Below are 19812 nucleotides of genomic sequence, written 5' to 3' on the forward strand. Positions count from 1 at the left end.
TCCTACTTAGGTATAAGTGGTCACAAATGATTCAAAATGTTGAGGTAAGGTTTTGGTGAAAATAATTGTCAGTTGAAAAAATTTCCCCTAATGATCCTGCTTGTCACTGGACTTTATTTTCTGTGTTGTTTGAAACCATTAGAGACCACAAGCAAAAATAAACTTCTAAAATCTGCATTAATAAAGTAGTTGTTCAAAACGATGGAAAAAGTATTGCTAATGGAGAAAAGTGTACAGTCTCTGACCTTCCATTGCAGAAGATTCAATAATAGCAGGTAAGAAAAAAATTAAACCTGAAATCTGGATAGTTATTTTTAGAGGCTACAAATATTGTCATTTAAAAAAATATAGCCAGATTTTAAATATGTAGCATAATAATTTTATTTAAGGTATGATATTAATGAAGATTCAGTCTTGTATGTCTAGTTAGTCTTTGGATTTCCACTTACCAGGTTTCTTGGTTCGTCTAAGCTTTTGTTTCCTGTGAGGTTTGAAGAACAGCCTGTGAGAGCAGCTTATATGATGAAGTGTGCTGGTATTTGTACATGAGCTGCAGGCATTTGAAGACCATAATTAGCTCTGCAGTTTGCATGACATTACTTTTCCTTTGCAATCCCTATCTGGACAAGACCACCAAAAAGTTACTGGGGTTGTCTACCTTTAAGTACAACCATGGCAAATTATCCATCCACAAGTAGTTATAAGCAGAGAGATGATACAGATGAATGAAGCAGGATATGTCAAGTGTAATGACTTATTCAGTTTCTTCTGATGGGCAGCAGCATCCTTCAGTCAAGCAGAGATGCAACTGCTTACGCATCAGGATATGTCGTGACTAGTATTTCAGGTAGCACAATCCATTTATTTTTCATTTGCTATTCTTGCTTTTTTGGCTCATTTAGGTTGAGTTAACCCAATTCTCTTATGCTGCCATAAGTTAGGTGCACCTTTGCTGAAATTGCTGGTGTTACATTATTATAAACTGCCCTAAGCAAGTGTGACCAGAATGAGATAGTTGTTTGCGTAATTATTTTTTTATGTATGTTATCACTGAATTTGTCTTACAGCTCTTGAAGGTCTGTTTAATCTTTGGTTTAGAAACATTAAGTGAATGTTTGGGCTTCAGTTTAAAAAAATAAAAACCCACTTGAACAATAAAGATATTAATGCTATTTTTAATATTTAAGTCACTTTAAAATGAAGGGGTTTGTGTATGCAAGATTGATTTCATCATTTCTATTATGTTGGAATGTAGTGTACATGTAGTGTAAGTAACATGTACAAGTCTGTGGAACTCTGTGGTGAATTAGCAGTGTAAAACTATATGTACATCACTAACACCATTTACAGTGTATTTGCTCTTCCACATTACCATAAAGCAGTCCAATAAATCTAAACCTAGTGAAAATTTCATATTTTATACATACAGAACTGATTTTTCAATTACTTCAGACTTTTTCAGAGCCTAATCCAAATCCTGATGAAATCTGTGGGAGTTTTTCCATAGACTTCAGTAAGCTTTGGCTCAGGCCCCCACTTTTCAATTTTTCAAACAGATTTGCCAAAAATCTGCAGAAAGCCAGGCACTTGGAAAGTTTTTACTTGCAAAGTACAGCTGGTTTTGAGTTGCATGCAGGAAAGTTCCCAGTGCTTTTCTGAAACAAAAAAATAGTTTTAAAGATCTTTTAACTTTAGGTAAAAGGGTGATTTTAACATTTGAAGCTGAAATTTCCTTGGGTCTTAGTTTAAGCATGACCAACTCTGTACTAGTAGATTGTTTTTAAAATGCGTAACTGTATGTTAACAAAGCTTTAAACTGCAGCTTGAATATAACTTGAGCAAAAATTTTCTTGGGTTGTGAGTTTCACAGAGCCAGGGATGTCTGTACTAATGAATGATTTCTTTTTGTTTTGGTGTTTGGGTTTTTTTTTGCTCTTTTTTTCTTTTTTGCTTTTTTCTTTTCTGCAGTGGAAAGCTACACTGCAATTAAAGAATTATTCCCTGAGGTTAACTGCACTAATTTGTGAGAGAGCTCTTGAACTTCAGGGAACATGTTACCCAGCCAGCTCCATCTGGTGATGTAGGGTGGTTTTCAGTGCCTCTGGGTGGTTGCATCCCAGACTTGGAGGTAGATGTGATTGGACATGCTGTGTTTTAGAGAGCATGAGACACAGCCTGTGCCTTGGCCAGCATCACTCATACCCTTACATAGCAGCCTAAGGATTAAATAGTGCCATTTTAAGGCAGCAACTTGGGTTGAGAATGACAGTCAATGTTCCTCAGTAGCAACGTTGTGAATTGCACCCCCATGGTCTTGATGGATTTTTCTTAGGGAGAAAAAGGGCAGCATCTTGAATCTAAATGCCTGACATTGTTACAAAGCTGTGTATCATCAGTATTAAGCTTGCAGATTTTTTTTTATTTTTCTGAATTTTTAAAGAATGAGAGTGTGTTTAGGACTGTTTTGCTTTTTGTGAGCAGTCAGTTGTTATGTCTATTCGTGAGCCTGCTATCAGTGGTTCAGCTAATGTTCCTGTGGTAAATGAAGGTCCGTAAATTCATGTGTCCCTTGCCCCTGTGTTTATTCAGACTTGCCCATCCCTAAGAATTTGATCTGATATCTGAGCTGGAAAATGTCATCAAATCAAGCATATGCGGTGCTTCATGACTCTGGCAGATTTAAAAATTGTTAAAAATAATACTTTTTTTTTCCTAATTATGTCCTGGCTGAACCACAAAGACTGATGATAACAAGAACGCAAAAGGAAGGAGTTCATAAGCTTGAATCCTTAAGGTTTTGTTTACATTCAGTTACACTTTGCGACAAAGACTTAGCTCACCCTCTACTAATTAGAATATTGCTAAAGAACTAATTGAAAAGTGACATGTATTTAGCTACATAATGCTGAAGTTTTCTTTTTAGGATTGTAAAAGTCTTCAGCAAACTGGTAAAAACTGCAGGCTTGATGAGTTTCATGCGATTATCATGGTAGGCTGCATATCTGGTGGGTGTTTGCTGCATGTTCTAAGTGCAAATACCACAGCAGGGTGCCCTGCCAGGAGCTCTGTCTTTTGATGAAAGATGTACTTTATTAATTCTGACCCTAACCAAAGCTTGACTTATTCCACTTTAAGAAAACTAGTTAACTGTAAATTAGAGATATCACCAAAAAGGGTATTACTTCAAAGTTGGGAAATGATTAGGGGGATGTTCCACTGTTTTAATTGAGTTTCGATTTTAATGACTTACTGTCTTCTATGTAACAATAAACAGCTGTGCCACACTGTGTTTCAAAGAACATTTACTCAGCCTTTAAATTTACCATTAGAGATCAAAGAGAAGGTCTGATGTATGTGGATGATGAAGGATGCCTCAATTCAAATGGATGGGTGAGCAGAAATAGTGCAGCTAGAGGTAATAAATATTATGAACAACCTTTTTAATGTAAGTTATGTGGTGCTGAACTATATTAAATTTTATGGCTGCATTGAGAAATCTTTTGTAATTATCTTAAAACTCTATCAGTATTGATAGGCATGTGTTTCTTCTAGTGCTTTTTTCAAATAAACTTTTCAGTCAAAACTGAGGGGTTTTAAAGTGAAAATAATTGCTGGTGACTTTCTTGAAACCAGCTTATAAATAAATGGATGCTTGAATTACATATAGGGATTTGTGGAGGACATTTCAGGGTAAAATCTTGTTGAATGATCAGACTTTCCAATCTTAAAATCTGTTTAAATAGATATGAATGACTTGATTTTATTTTCTCTAAAATGGAGCAGGTTTCTTGTAACTAGAGTAGTCATTAGGGGTATTAGGTTGCTGTTCAGAGATGCTTAAATGAAGTTATGAACTGACATTCTCATTTGAATCAGATTGTTAATAAAAAATGGAACAATGTGACAGGAGTTAGGCAGGAGATTTCAGTTAGCACAATAAATTATGTTAGATATCCTGAGTCTGGTTACATTTTACCAGAAAGTTGTTGAGTTGAGATGGGGGAGATTCTATGGAGTAATGTAAAATAGACTCCAGCCAGATATGATGAAATAGCTAAAGATGTTAAGATCTAGAAAGGGTCATAAATGTGTTACAGACAGGATTTTCTTATGCTCCTGTGATTAAAAGTCCTTCTGAAAGTAAGACAAGTTCTTATGATGCCTTTGGCAGTAAACATCTGCCATGTTTTCCTACAAAGGAGCTGCATTGGCAGAATTAATGCTTTGCAGTTATATCCCAGTCTGAGGAGAAAAAATGAAGCAGTTGTGCTTGGATACTTCATTTAATTAGTTATCAAGGGAAAAATGCTTGTACAATTTTACAACAGATTTCTGAAATATTTTCAAATAAAAAACACTGGTGTCTTTGTCAAAAAGAGCTTTGGTTTTGGTCATTTTTTGCAGCATGTTAAAACCAGTTTTCTTCTAGCTTAGCGTGAAATTGATTCTCATGTGGATAAATTGATTCTCTCTGGCTATTGGATTGTATTGGATTGTGTCTACATTGTATGACATAATTTTGGTTAGTGTAGTTACAGTGTGTATTGTAAACCTTGTGAAGAAATAGAAGAAGTGTTCAGTTGTACTACTCACACTTAATCTACTGTGAATTTGGGTCCATGGTATGTAAAAGATATTCCTTCCAGTGTATACTTTGCGATTCACTGTAAAATAGGAAGCTTTTTTTTGTAAAACATTGCCAAACCAAGAAAGGATTTCATTTGTTTGGGTCAAATCATTCTTATTTAATGCAGGTATACCACTTTAGCAGGCTTGACCATCAGCGTTTGGGAGTAGGTGTTAAGGGAGTGATAATCATTTGTCTGCAGACCTGTGCTAAGGTTATGCTAAGGAGAGCTTTATTATGTCTGACACATTGGCTAGTAAGAAGGAAAGATCTTTGTTGTGGGTGCTGTTTATCATGTCATATTTTTGCCAGTTGAAGAATTTACCTTAGTAGAATGAAAAAGGAATAGTTATAGTGGTATACACCATTAAGAGTCACCATGGTAGGCTGCTTTAAGAAATTCTTGGCAGATGCAGCAGTCTGGTCCTTCTGAACAGTGAAATAATTGCTCTGATCAACAAGATAAGGATGAAATACTGGCCCCGTTGAAGCCACTGGGAGTTTTGCCATTGACTTAATTTAGTCAGGATTTCTCCTGTTTATTTGACAGTTCTCTGTTACTGTTCTAACATTTGTCTAGTGTTTGATAATTTAACTTAGCAGAATGCATCACAGTGAACCCTGAAGTGGACTTCTTTTAAAAGTACCTTCATAGTCTGAATTCACGTCAGGTGGGTCTTTTTTCAGTGTTTGGACAAAGGGAAGGTACAGAAGGCTGTTTTTTCTTTAGCTTTTTGCAAATTTGATTTTAGTAGAAAGGAAAACGCAACTACAGAATTATTTGTTGGGAGGAAAAAACTAGAGGACTGCAGAAGCCTCATTTTTCCTTATAACTCTGATGCTCTGATGGCACTGCTATACTCTTGTCTCTGTGACAAGTACAGAGACTTGAGTATAAAAGTATAAAGAAAATATGAAAATGCATTGATTTATTTCTATTAATTCTTACTGAGCACCAAATAGGAAACGCTCAGCATGCTGTATTAATAGCTGTCCCAAACCCTTTGCAAAGACTGACTTGAACAAATCCCACAAATTAGTTGAAATCTTTAAAGGAGAAGAAGGTAAGGATCAATTGGGGAAGAGAAGGAAATAGAAAGAACCTGAAAGTACTTCTTACTTTCAGTTATAATTATATGTTACATTTGTTGCAAATCAAATGCAAAGAATCTAATGATACTTTATCACTAATGCTATGGGCTATAACAGAGAGGACTTTTTGTGCAATTGGTACTTAACAAATTCAGGCATTTAATGGTATACAAAACCCCCACAAGTGATAGAGTTCACAGGATAAAATGGACAGTTTGCTTTAAGTAGCATTTCATGTTAGAGAGAGTGCAGATGCTACTGCAAGATGTATTATATTTCCATAATCGGTGATAGATAACAAGAATTGTTTAACAATCCATATCCTATGTGTGCACTTAAGCCATGGCAGATCAATAAAAAAAGCATTAAGCCTGGTGCCAGCTGAAGATATTATACCTGCAGGCCGTTTGGCTATATAACGGAAACTGGAGCTGGATTTCAGTAACTCTCTTTAGGTAAATCATTATCTAGACAATGTCTTTTCCAATTTCTCTTTTAGTTCTGGGTCACTTGGAAAGGGAAAATCTATATTTAGCCAATGGAGTTTCTTTTTTAGCATTTCTAACATTTTTTTCTATACATGAACAAAGTATAGCTAGTGTTCTAATGTCAGTGATGTCATGCTTAATAACAATAATATAATATTTTATTTTAAGTTAATCCTGAATTCATCTGTTAAAATTAATTAGGATAATCTTTCTCAAGGCTTTGAAAACCTCTAATTTATTGTCATATACTCAGAATGTTGAGTGATGAGTTGCATTCTACATGCTCATCTGATTTCATAAATTTTGAACGAGGAAGAAAGTTCATTGGCCTGCAGGGAACTGTTTGTTGGATGTGAAATCACTTTCAAAGCTTGAAGTTGCAGAAAAGAACAGAGTCAAGAAGTGCTTTGACCATGTTCAGAGGGAACACTGACTCTTCAATGTGCAGTCTTACACTCTGACAGCCTACCATTGCTCTGCTTCACTTGGTGTTGTAGTCATGATCAGATTAAAGCAAAGGGGTAGAGAACACTTTTTTACCAATGAAATGTATCCTTGGCCTTTATTTATTCCTTGTTTGAGGTCATTAAGCTTATTTTATGGAGAGGAGCTGAGACAACCTAGCATGCTTCAGTAATCTTGAGAGAAGATTAATTGAAGAGAATCATAATGCCGCAGTAAGTTTGGCTGTACAACAAATTCTCTATATGAACGTAGACTTTCAATGGAAGGAAATTAAGAAGCAAGATGTTTACGTGGGATTTTTTTTTGTTTGTGGGGTTTTTCATGGGTGTTGTTTATTTATAGAAATTGTCCCCCATCAAGTTACTGCTTTTTGTGAAGGTGTTCTGATCTTACCCAGGTCTGCAGGAATTTTGCTGCTATTGGAGTAAAAGTGTGTATCAAGTCCAAAATACCCCCAACCCGTCAGTCAAAATGATGTAATTCTTTTTTCATATTGAATACTTCTTCTGCCCAATGACATGAAGAGGACAATGTATGATAATAGTGTTTGTAGTAAATTTGACTCTAAAATATTTAGAATAACTTCAGATAGCCCACAGTTGTGGGCACTAAGAGATTACTTATGCTGTTAATGAATTGTGAAAAGAAGTTGATATCACATATTATGGGTGTGAGGTCAACCTACAGTGATGGCCTTTGGATGCCATATTTTTAGATGGTCTTTGGTTTGCCACTCAGATACAGGTTTTTGGCCTAGTTAGTTTCTTTCAAGTAATGTACAAGTAGAGAAAGTATAGCTAGTAAGTCAGTGCCATTTAATCAGATAGTTTAAAGAAGAAGATGGACTATAAAAAGCACCAGTAAAGGAAAAGTTACATTGCTGAAGTATAGAAGAAGCAGCAGGCATGGTGTTAGTTTAATCAGTAGCTTCATAAAGTCCACCAAATGATTTAAAGCATATCAACATTTGAAAAATCCTAGCTTTGAGAATGGCTTTAAACAATTAAAACCAATTTCAAATTATATCTGACTTTCCAGACCAAGTAGTGATGATAGCCTAGAAAAAGGGATATACTAGTATGTTCTTTTGGTCTAGTTCTGTAAAAAGGTGTATTCAGTATTGCTTGGTTGGATTTTGATAGCAGGGAGCTGCAGGGGTGGCTTCTCTGAGAGGCTGCCAAAAGCTTTCCCCATATCCAACCTAGCCAATGCCAGCCAGCTCCAGGGCAGACCCATCACTGGGTCGGACCCAGCCCATCAGGGGTGGTGGCAGCACACCTGGGATTTTGTATTTAAGAAGGGAGGGAAAAATTCTGTTAAACTGCAGTTGGAGAGAGGAGTCAGAATGTGTGAGAAAAATAACTCTGCAGATGCAAAGGTCAATGGAGAAGGAGGTGGTTTGGGTACTCCAGGTACAGGAGCAGAGATTGCCCTGCAGCCCATGGTGAACACCATGGTGAGGCCAGCTGTCCCCCTGCAGCCATGAGAGTACATGGTGGAGCACATCCTCCTGCAGCCCATGGAGGTGGATGTGCCCAAAGGAGTTTGGGACCCCATGGAGAGCCTGGCCTGGAGCAGGCTCCTGGCAGGACTTCTAAACTTGTTTCCTCTCTTTTTTTTCTTGATTGGTGTGATTGGGCAAAGCAAGCCATAAGATCTCTCCAGTTTTGTATTATTTGTCCAATGCATTTAAATATATTTGGAATAGTATATTTCATAATTTAGCCTTTATCTTGCTTTGTATACTTTCCTCAAAAATTATATTTTATTTAAAATAAGCATTACAAAATGTATATTTAAGTTGAAATAGACTTCTCTAGCATGTACCGATGTTGTGCAAACAAAGAAAAATGTGATTTGGTGGGGAAGGGAAGGGGCTCCTCTTTGCCTACAATTTTCCCTTTGTACTTAAGCAGATTTCAGGGTATCCAGTCACATTTAGAAATACAGTGTGTTTTAAAAATGAGTAGGCCCTTGTCCTGGTCAAGCTACAAGATGATCCTTAAAATCTAGAGAATTAAATAAGCATAAGGCATAAAAGTAGCAGTCTGAGAGCATCACTTGCTCAGTCACTTACTTTATTTATTATCTTAGACAGTAGCAGCAATGTCAGCTTTTAAATAAAATGAAATAGAACAGTTAATCCTGTGCTTTCTCATATAAAAAGCCACTTTGTTTCAGTCATAGCATTTTTATTGTAAAAGCAGACCTTGCTTTTTACAGAAAAAAAGGGCAAAAAAAGGAAGCAGATGAATTTGAACAGAGTTCTCCCTAACTATTCATTATCTTCTTGTAAATATAGTTCATTTTATGACATTAATAATACTGAATCTCTTCCCCCTCTCTGAAAAGTTCAGTGCCAGGATTCTCCCCATTTATTAGAGATTTTTGGAAGCATGGTTTTTCAGATCTTCAGATACCTTGTGTTTGGTCAAAAGATACTTTGCAGTTTTGTAAAGTTGATTTAATTTAAAGTTTATCATGTGAAGCACATGAATCTCCTGGCTACTTCTTAAAATGCTTGCAGGAGATATGACATAAAATGTTTATTTATGAAAAATTGTTTACCCCTCAGTTGTATCATGTTCAAACCATTTGAATGGTAGTGACTTCAGTAAAATTGCATGATTTGCATAAGTATGGGTGTGATACTAGTGAAGGAATAAAATTCTACAGTTTGCAGAGTAAAATTTTCTGAATAGGAACTTCTGTAAACAAAGGAAAAAGTTCTGTCTATAGGATAAGATACAATTTTAAATTATTATGAGCAGTTTTATGCTCATTTCCTCCAAATAAACTAAATTAATTAAATGGCATTATAATCCTTAGTGGAGCCAAAGTTGCCTTTTCTTGATTCCTCTTAAAGTTAATCCCAGAGGCTTTAATGTTGTGGAAGGTTAAGCTAACCAAGGTAATAATTGGATTTATTTGCTAAGTGGAGTATATAGTGAATGAAGTATTAAATACTAGTGAAAATAAAGTAAATATAAGTAGTGTATGTTTCCTTTTGCAGTGTTGGAGCAATGACAGGTTAGTATAATTGGATTGATTCTTAACTCCCAGTCCAATGAATAAAAGTAATAGCTGATAATTGTGTTAAAAAAACCATTTTTAATTACTAAACAATGTTTAGTAATTAAATTGCATGACAGTGTTATTTACATGTTCTACATACTATGGAAAAATCTAATATTTAGGTACATCTGAGAAAGTAGAAGTTTCCAATAATTAAAACAATGCTGTCTTTGATGTAATATACAGAGAAGCAAGAATTTTCAGCAAAAGTTGTTTTTCAGTTGTGGAAGGGAACTTCAGTATTGTTAAAAAAGAGAATTCTCTTTTTTCCTTATGAATGCTTTGATTTCCTAAACATTTTTTGTGCCCAAAGTATCTAGATGCAGTTTTTCTTATAAATCCACCAGAAAGATCTTGGTTTATTTCAATAACTTTAAAGAGGATGCTTTTATCCATGTTTATTTCATCACTAGATAGATAAATGAATAGATAGAGAATAGTAATTTATTTATGTTCTAGGAATTGGATAACTATTCATAATTAGATAAGAGATAATTGGATAACTTGAGAATGCTAATAGATAAATCTGTATCTGTTTTGACCTCTATTCCTTATATTTTCTATTTGGAGGGGTTGGAAAGGAAGGAAGAAAAGAGAGCCCTTGTTCAGAAACTCCATTTCTGTGTTAGAAAAAGGTAATTTAGTCTTATTCATAAACAGAACAATTCACCACCATGGTTTCTATTCAGGGATGAAAAAATAAAAATGAATTTGTGAACAATTCCTTCTGAAGTGGCCAATTCTGTGTACTTCTCTTTCAGTAGTCCATCACAATAGTGCTATGAAGTATTATTACATTACCAATTTAATTTACTTTTCTGAGCAACATGCATTCTTCAGTACCTACATTTTAATCCCAGTTGCTAGTCCACTGTCTTCTGTTATCCACAGCATATCTGATATCACATCTTATGTCAGCATGTTTTGTTCCTGTATTCTCTAGCCCAGAATCATGCATTAGCATGCATGTGCTTTTTATTTGATTTCACTCAGTTTCTCATCTGGATTAGGCATAGATCCCACATCAACTGTTTCTGTCTTACTACTGTTCTCTCAAGGCTGTCTCAAACATCCAAAATCCCCAGCATAACAAGGCCCATGCAGCAAGTTGCATTGTCCTATATTTCTTGTTCACAGCTAAGATAAAAATCACATTTTCACTTACCTACATTTTTAGCTTTCTCCTGTTAAGTGTTTTGTTTAGGCCAATATACTGTAAACTCCCTGCCGATAAATAGTTATTTCTTCCCCTGAATCAGTCAAAGACTGCTCGCTTGGACTTTGCATTATGCTTGTGTGATGGAACACTTTTGTAACTTGTGGGTTACAACACTGTAAACCAGGCCACAGACATTCAGTCTCTTCAGCTTCTGAGTGCAGGGAATGAGGACTTGCTCTTCCTTCACCAGTAAGTCCAAAATCTGTGTGTGTAGGCACATATATACCATATACTTGTATGTATGTGTCTTCATTATTGAGTCTTCAACTGGAAGAAAATTTCACGTATGTGCTCCTGGAAATACAATTGTTTTAAATAGGAATAGGAGTAAAATATTTCTCTGAATTTTCAGAATGATGGATGCCAGGAAGGTTTGTTATCAGGGCTATAAAAGTTGGTTTTAGTCTGTTTACTTTCACTGTATGCTGAAGAAAGGTTAGAGACTACATAAAGACAATGTTATGAAAGTTTTTTTGTCAAGCATGCTCCAGAGATCCCAGCTGCTCCAAACACTGTCTTTGAGGTGCTCTCTATTGTATTGGCAGATAGAAACTAGATGTGGCATTGGAAATTCTTTTAAATATTCTTTTAGCAAAAATAATAAAGAAAGTGTTTATCAAAGGGAGCATTACCTACTTAAGTGTTTGATGTAAGTTAATATAAAAGTCTAAAGGTCTAGCAGCCTCCTTACAAGTGTGTATTACCAAAGCAATGCAATGCAGGCTCTGCAGATTAAAAAAAGTCTTACTAAAAATATTTTGTATAAAGTTCTTTGTGTATTTCATATATGCATATATCCAAATACATAAATAGGTATATTTATGTGTCCAAAATAAGTTTATTTGTATAAGTGAAAACAAAAGCCTTGATTATTCTGCTTGCTCCCAAAAAGGGTATCATGAAATTAGTTTGTTACTGAATGGAGAATGTTGTCCTGAGAAGAGATTGATGACAGTATATTCTGTAGCTTCTGCTACTGCTTTATTTAAGCATTCTGAAAGAAAACCATGTTCAGTTATTGTCTTGGCTTGAAAAGACAGGGGTCTGCTAGGGAAAGCAGCAGCCTCCCTTGAAATGGAAAATGCAAACCCCCTCCCTCTGAATGATTACAAATTTGAAATTAAGGGGCTCTCAGGTAAAGATATAGGAATAGGAATAACAGTTCTTTACCAGGAAAATTAAAATACAAGTGTAATAGTACAAAAAAAACCTGACAACCACTGGCAGGGTCAGAATACAACCTGATGCCCTGTTGGTCAGGGTGTGGGTAGCAGTCCCATTAAATGGTGGCTGCAGTCCCCCTGAAGTGACAGATGTGGTTCTGTTGGAGCTGAGATCATGTAGAAGGGTGTAACTTTCCTCTGAAGGTTCAGTGGTGATGTACATGGGCCTGGTCTTCCTCTGGGAATCCAGTGGGGAAGACAGCTGCTCCTCTGAGCATCCAGTGGGGAAAGGCTGCTATGGTGTTCCAAATCTCAGATTATATCTGGGTAGGAATGCTTGGCTCCTCCCTCTGGGTGTAGCATCTCACAAAGGGATGGTGTAATTTTATCAGTCATGCAGTCACACTCCATGGCCTGCCCATTAACAGAAGATATCTCCCTGAAGGGAGGATTGGTTGTGGAAGAGATAAAGAAAACTGCCCATTTAAGAAGATAACTGTCCCACCTCTAACAGATGGCAATAGAACACACACTCCTAGTCACATCTTGTAACCTAGGACAGTTATGATAAACAATAGCTGTACTTCATAATGCACTGAATATGGGGAAGAGGATGTGAGACCCAATCAACAAAAACCACCAGGTGTTTTGTGAGGCAGTGTGCTCTGAAAAAATAGTGATTTTTATTGTTGTGTTATTTGTCAAGAGTCGATGATTCCCTTGAAAAATCCCTTTGTGAGCTGATTTTTCTTTTCTGTTATGTGAGAGTAGATGGATACCCTCCAAGCACTACAAAATTCAGTAAGTTGCCTCTCCCAAGATATATTCAGAACATAGACCGTGTTTTTCAGCCAGTCTCTGTTCATCAGGTGAATAGGTCGGGTGGATGGAACAATACACTTTTGTAGCCAAAGCAAAACTGTCATCGTTTGTCCTTTGTTCTCAGCACGTAACAAGTGCCTTTGGTAGATATTGAGTGGCGTTTATTCAGTTCACTGTTCCTGCATTCTCAGTCCTGAGTTAGTAAGGGTACTACTGAATGTTGATCTTGTGTTCTTGGCCAAGTGTCCAATAATGTGTCTTTAATGAAAACAGCTGTTGGATCTGCTCTTAGCAATGTGTTTCCCAATGCCATTCCTATGACTTGCATACCACATGCACTGAACCTCATCCTGGAAGAATGGCCAAGACTATTTGACAGTTTAAACACCACAGTTGCTCCCATAAAGAGCTTCTGCTGCCAAAGTACCCTGAACTTTGTAAGTCAAGGTTTTATGAACTCAGGCATGTTCAAAATACTTGAATGGGCTACAAGCTCAAACAGAAGCCACACAATTGGTGTGAATTATTTTTGCATAGCTCTCTGTGCAACTCGTGACAACTCATTATAGGAAAAAAACTATGGAATTTAAGGACTGGAGGTTTTTGTTAAGAAGCATTTCAGTAAAACATGAGTAAATCAGAACAGTTTAGTATGTCTCTGTGTGCTTTCATTTAAAATATGTTTTGATGATTTTCTATAACCTTGGACTACATATTCTGTTGGTATAACTTTTTCCCCCTAATTTGTTCTACTGGAATGTAGTACAGAAATATTTTTCCATCATTTTTTTTAATTTGGTTGTGTCAAAGCACACAGAAAACAATGGAATTGTGTGACTGCAAGATTGTAGCCACGGTTAGACTTAAGTGATAAGTTCTGAAATCTATGACTGATTATTTAGTGACTCTACAATCTGCAAGTGAATATCCAAACTAAACCTGGACTGTTTGCTATTGGGAAATGTATCACTGTTTGTTACCAGGCACCTATTTAGGAAGAACAAACAAACAAATACACCTTTTTCTCTGTCTTCCCTTTCCCTTCCTCCCTGCCTTCCCTTCTGTCTTAGTCCCCCAACCCTCTCTTTCTCTCTCCCTTATTTTTTCCCTTTCCTCATAATTCTTCTCCCTCTTTCTCCTCAAACTCTGCAATGGAAATGTGTTTGCATTCCTGGAATGTGTCTATTCAAATGATAGCCTCTAAGCCGGGGCTGGTATGTGATTAAATGTTCCATGGATATCATAATACACTCAAATATGTATTGTTTTCTTCTATAGATTGTGTTGTTTTATCTTCCATTTAAAAAACAGCAATAGCATTACTTATCTTCACCACCTGCATGCAGTGTTTACTTCAACAGACAGGCTACTTTCTGATGGGAAGATCCTAATAAAATTTAGACGACTTGAATAAATGCAGTCAGCAGAATCAGTTCAATTAATCCATAAACTCTTTAAGAGAGAAAAACTGTAAAGCATTAGACTGCATTTTTGGTGTACACTTTCCGAAGATTGTCAACAGAACAGCAAACTCAAGTGAGCATGGTTTTGGGTATAGCTTTTTGAAATCTCTATGAAATAATTTTACTATTTAGATTGTCTTCATTTTATAATGGTATACATATGGATGCAAAACCTGCTATTTACAGAGCTTACTGCTCACATTTTGACTATCTTGCTGCCAAAGACTGCTCAGGAAGCTGTTTTTTCTTCTTTCTGTGGACTCTTGTAAGAATTAATTTCAGAGGAAAATGGAAACTTATGCTTAGTTTAGTCTGTGATTGAGTGGAAGAGAAAAAAGAAACTCAAATAATCTTTACCTCAAAGTGCCTTTTCATTTTTTTCCTGATGTATACCACTTTTGTTTTCCTGTTTTTCAACTTTTAAAGCCATATTAAAATGCATAAAAACATGGTGATAGGAATCTGTAGGAAAACTGTCAAGACTTAATTTTTGTTCAATATGTGTTATATGTTTATATTTCCTTTGGGTGTAGGTATCTTTTTCCAGCTTAAGAACCAAAAGTGTTACAAAAACAGATGTAGTGAAAATAAGCAAGAGAAGTCTCATTTCCTCTGGTGAACAAAGTTCACAATTAGCTTGAGTGTAATTTTATGCATGTTGTACCCTATCAAGCAGTTTTGTTGACAAAAGCTTGCTTTCTTGGATTTATTGCAACTGATAAAAGATCTGTGATGCCAGACAAGAATTTAGCTACATGGAAAAGGGGGAAAGAGTGGGTCAGATGTAATAACATATTCTAGATGTTATTCCTGCCAACAATTAATGGGAAAATTAATTTTATGAAGCTCTGTTTACAGACTGACATCTGGAGGACTTCTCAGCTTGGATAATTTCCAGTGTGTAGATTTATGTACTACTATTCCTCCTCTTTCCCCCTTTTTTCCTTAAATATTCCACTTTTCAGATCTGTACCATTCAGTTAATTGTGAATGAACGTGAATTATTTTGTTGCTGTGATTTCTTTTAGGATTCAATGTACATAAAAACTGAAAATGCTTGCTAAAACAGATATTCAGTGAATGCTTACTAAAATGTATTTAGAGATGCAAAAAAGAATTCTAAGAGTTTTTTAACTTAAAGAAGTTCTGATCAGAGAAGTCAGAATATAGACCATGACTAGAACTTTTGAAGTATGAAATGAAAAGCTTGTAGTCCTAGCAGAAAAGATCTTTTTTTCCTCTGTTTTTTCTTTTTTTTTTTCCATATAGCTGTCTTTTTGAGTTGGAAAATGTTTTTGAATCACGAAATCTTGGTCTACCAAATATTATCTTGAGTAGTGTGTACTTGTGCCTTATCCAGTTTCTTTTTCAGTCTAGTGAAATTTTGAAATTTGCTTTGAATGTTTCCCTTCTTTCAGTGTGACAGTAGTCATAGTGTGGTCTCCACACCTTTCTTCCTGTGGGAAATCATAGCTTTTTGTCAAGGGGATCCGTTGTTATCTTGGGGATGTGTATCTGTGTATCTTCCTACTTCCTTTTAACAAGTAGTGTGTTGTAGCTAAGGGCAAATAGACCTTTTCCAACTCATATTCAGTCACTGTCATGATTGAAAACTAATGAAATGTTTTGGCACCAGAGGCCCTCAGCCCTCAAGGCTATGTAAGTTACTGAATTTTGGGTTTAAGAATGAATGTTAAAAAATGTCTCTATTTCCATGCAGAAATTCAATAGATACTAATTGACTTGGTGAGTTTTCACTCATGCTGTTACAAAATGTTATAATATTAAAATAGTTGATGCTATTCTTAATAGTTCTTTGGGGCAGGAGACCTTAATTTTGTATTCTGTATTTATAGGCTAGTTTTTAAGAGTATAGATTTTGTCTGAACAATAAGAATGTGAAAAATCGAAATTGGCTTGTAAAGCACTGATTTCTATTTCCTCGAATCTTGTAGTTTACATTTTAGTCACAATTTTCAAATGGCAACAGAAGTACTGGCTTACAGATATGTATTTTCCTTTAGGCTGTTGGTACATTTATATTTAATGCAATGTCAGACATGACCCTACTGTTAAAGTATTTTAACATGAGGAGGGTTTTTTTTTTAATTTCCAATTTTCTCTTCCATTTTTATAGCAGGTATCCTAAATATTTGAAGCTGTCAGGGGTTGCAAGTCTGATGCATTTACTCCTCACCTTCCTTTCTTACTGAAAAAAATTTTCTTGCTGTAAATCAAGCATAAATCCTGTGATGCAATTCATACTTTCTCTCAGGGTGTATTTGGATAAAGCAGCTTGTGTCTTTACTCTTCCTTAGGAGCCATAGGTGCTGTATTAGTTCTTTATCTGGTAGGACTGAGTGTTTTCACAGGTTTCACTGGAGCTGCCATGGCTAGTCAGGGTGGTACATTTCTTCAAGACATTGCATTGGTGGTGGTTCTGAAACTGCCAGGGAAAATGCAACTCTCCTACTTAGAAACGCAACCTTTTCTTAAATTTTACTCAGTTTAGTAAGAGGAGGCTAGCCGGTGTTGCTGCAAATTTGATGCATTTTTTATGGGGCCTGGAGTAGAACATGTCTTTTTAAAATAGAGTAACTCTTGCATGAAGGTAAAAAGTCAGTCCATGCCGTTGGGAGTTGATGTGCTGCTTACAAACGTGCTTTCAGAGCCCAATAGATGAGTACATGGATTTGTTTGCTTGCTAGTGGTGTTCCTGGGAGGGCTGTGAGAAAAAGATGCAGCTCAGCTGTGTGCTGTATTGTTGGCAATGTGCTTACTGTGAGGCCATCTCCTTGCTGTGGAATAGTGACACATCCTCCAGTGTCCTGACCGCAGCTGTTCTGAAATAAATATACATCAACCTATTCCACTGCAAGCTACTCCAGCTGATACTACTACTACTAGATTATACCTGTCTTCATAGTTTAAATGTAGGCATTTAAACATATTTGAAGAAAAAGCTGTAAGTAATTGTGTTGTCTAATGAATGGCGTGTTATTGGACACTGAAAGTGTCCCTGCATTTCCTTTAATAAACATACTGTATTTAATAGCCCATCAAAAAAAATCAGCAGGTCATTTTCTGTGGCAAGCTAACAATCTTCATAGGTTTGTTGATTTTGTGAAGTTATTTCATTCACACTTAATTACTTTATTACAAAAATAGCTCCCGGAAGTTTGTTCTTTAATAAAAATCACATTATTTTCCATGTTTTATATAGAACCAGTTTTGCATATTCTGTGATCTAAATGAATTCAAACTTTTTTCAAGATGACATAAATAGTAAAGAGAATTCATTAAAGCACAATCAGCCTTCTAAACAATGGTAATTGTTTTCTTTAGCAAATGTTTCCTTGAAGTGAAAGTAAAGACTTTTAGTTTTATATGTTACTGTCAGCTAATTTATTGCCTCTTTTCCTCAGTTATGCACCTGTGAATTTGTTTTGTTGCATAAACCCCACATTAAGAGTCGTCCATTTTCACCTAGGTGGCTGTGCTACAATCCCAGAGTCTGATCTAGAGGAAAGGACCTTTATACCTGGCTCCACAGCGGTGTTTGCCAGTCATGGGCAGAGCACAAAGCAGAAATCCAAGCCTGGTAAGAAAAGGAAAATTATGTTATTTCACTTAGAGGGGTGCAGCTCATCTTTTCAGAGTGCTTGTGGACGCACGAAAAAAAATGGCATCTATTTCAGCCTTTGTTGGCATAATTTCTAGTTTTACTTGCTACAATAGTACAATGTGTAGGATTCTGAACTTACTCAGCTTCTTCTGTTAAGAATGGCTCAGGTGTAAAGGTCAATCTTGGAATGAAATAACTTCATAGTTCAAAGGTTTTGTGCTGCGTAGTACTTGAAAGAGATTCTCACAGGTTTTATTCATGATCTCTTCCATAGAGAGATCATTTCCACAGAGGCAAAATGAAACTGGGCATTTTGGTGTAATAAAGGGTTTTTTTTTCCCTGCGGTATGGTGGTTACACTTTGTGCCAGCTGATTAAAATATGGTCATTACTTATCTTTTGTGGGGAGACTTCCTAGAATTTCAGAAAAATATTATTGGCTATAATAAAATGAAATTATACTGGCTATAAAATATGCTGCATACAGTGATGACACATTTTCTGGAAAGACTTCTTGCTGCCGGGAACTGTGATATAGTGTTAACATATTTTAAAAGCAGCTCTGTAAAGTACTGCCTTGCAGTTTAATAAAGTGTCTGGTAAATTCTCAGGTTTTGACTATAGCAATTTCACATTTTGCTTGCTAAGTTGTACCTTCACACTTCTTTTCCCCTCTCTTTGACTGATTTTATCCTATAATATTTATTATAAAGTGTATTTGAATGTTGCTTGTAAATCAGAAGTCTTCATTATGCATGGGTGTTGAAGTTAAGAAAAGTAGCTTAGACGTTGCAACCAACAACAGTAAAAAATAACAAGTCCTTATTCATCTGCAAAACTCAGTTAATTGTGTGTTTAAAAAGCATTCAACTCCTTGTTTGTCCGGCTAATTGTAGCACAGACAGGCAGGGAGTTGGAATAGATAGTTAATTTCAATAGTAGCATTTACATTAGCAAACTTTTATTAGTAGGCAGGAAAGAAGGGTATCTAATGCGGCAATGTATAATAATGCCACAGTGTAACTTAAAAATTAGTTCCTGCTTACAAAAAAAAAAAACCCTGAAGGCCTACAGCTTTGACTTTTCTAGAATGCTAATTACTTGCGGTCCTCATGGATTTCAGGTCAGTAGAAGAAGGGAGCCTGTCAAAGTTGACATAAATATAGTTTAACCTTTGCCATCTGGATATATTAAGTAACCTCCTGGTTATGGAAAAGTATATGATCTCTCTGATGTGGGGTACAATCCTGATAAAATTCCAACTTTAGGCATTTAGATTAATAACTCACAAACATATGGCAGGTTATATCTCTGCCTGGTGCTCCTGTCTCCTGATCAAGCACATATTTGTTCTTCAGTAGATAGTGTCCTCCTATATTTAAATAACCTTATTACTGAAAAGACTAGCATGAGTGGAAAAGTGTAGAAATGTATTCATGAGCTCCAGAAACAACAGCATAGGGACCTGCATATGCTAGTGTAGGTCTTAGCCCATGATATAAATTGAGACTTACGTCACATAGCTGGCTGTTGTTGCTTTGTAACTATAAAAGGCAGAATGAAAACTTTGAAAGCTTTTAAAAAGTCTTCAGGTTTACAGCCGTGTGTTATATGAGTGAGTTTAATTCATTCATGGTAAGAATTGACTGCCATCTGCCAGCGAGTGCTGCAATATAGAGAACACCTAGAATATCTGCCACCAAGCTGTCTGGAAATTCTAATTGCTATGAGTGTAGGAGCCAAGGGAGCTACTTAAACCTGAAGGTAACAGTA

General features: G+C 36.0%; 1 protein-coding gene across 3 annotated transcripts in view; it reads left to right on the top strand.

Moving 5' to 3' along the window:
- The window catches only part of BBS9 (Bardet-Biedl syndrome 9), a 285201-nt gene that overhangs the window by 152936 nt on the left and 112453 nt on the right, over nt 1-19812 (top strand). For 2 of the 3 annotated variants that reach the window (XM_064704873.1, XM_064704875.1), the window contains exon 22: nt 17905-18015. In XM_064704873.1, the coding sequence (XP_064560943.1) occupies nt 17905-18015 (111 nt within the window). Of the gene's footprint in view, nt 1-452; nt 580-17904; nt 18016-19812 lie in introns of those variants that run through there. The other variant, XM_064704877.1, reaches the window with a different exon arrangement.

The sequence above is a fragment of the Zonotrichia leucophrys genome, chromosome 2 (assembly GCF_028769735.1).
Source record: "Zonotrichia leucophrys gambelii isolate GWCS_2022_RI chromosome 2, RI_Zleu_2.0, whole genome shotgun sequence".
Classification (NCBI taxonomy): domain Eukaryota; kingdom Metazoa; phylum Chordata; class Aves; order Passeriformes; family Passerellidae; genus Zonotrichia; species Zonotrichia leucophrys.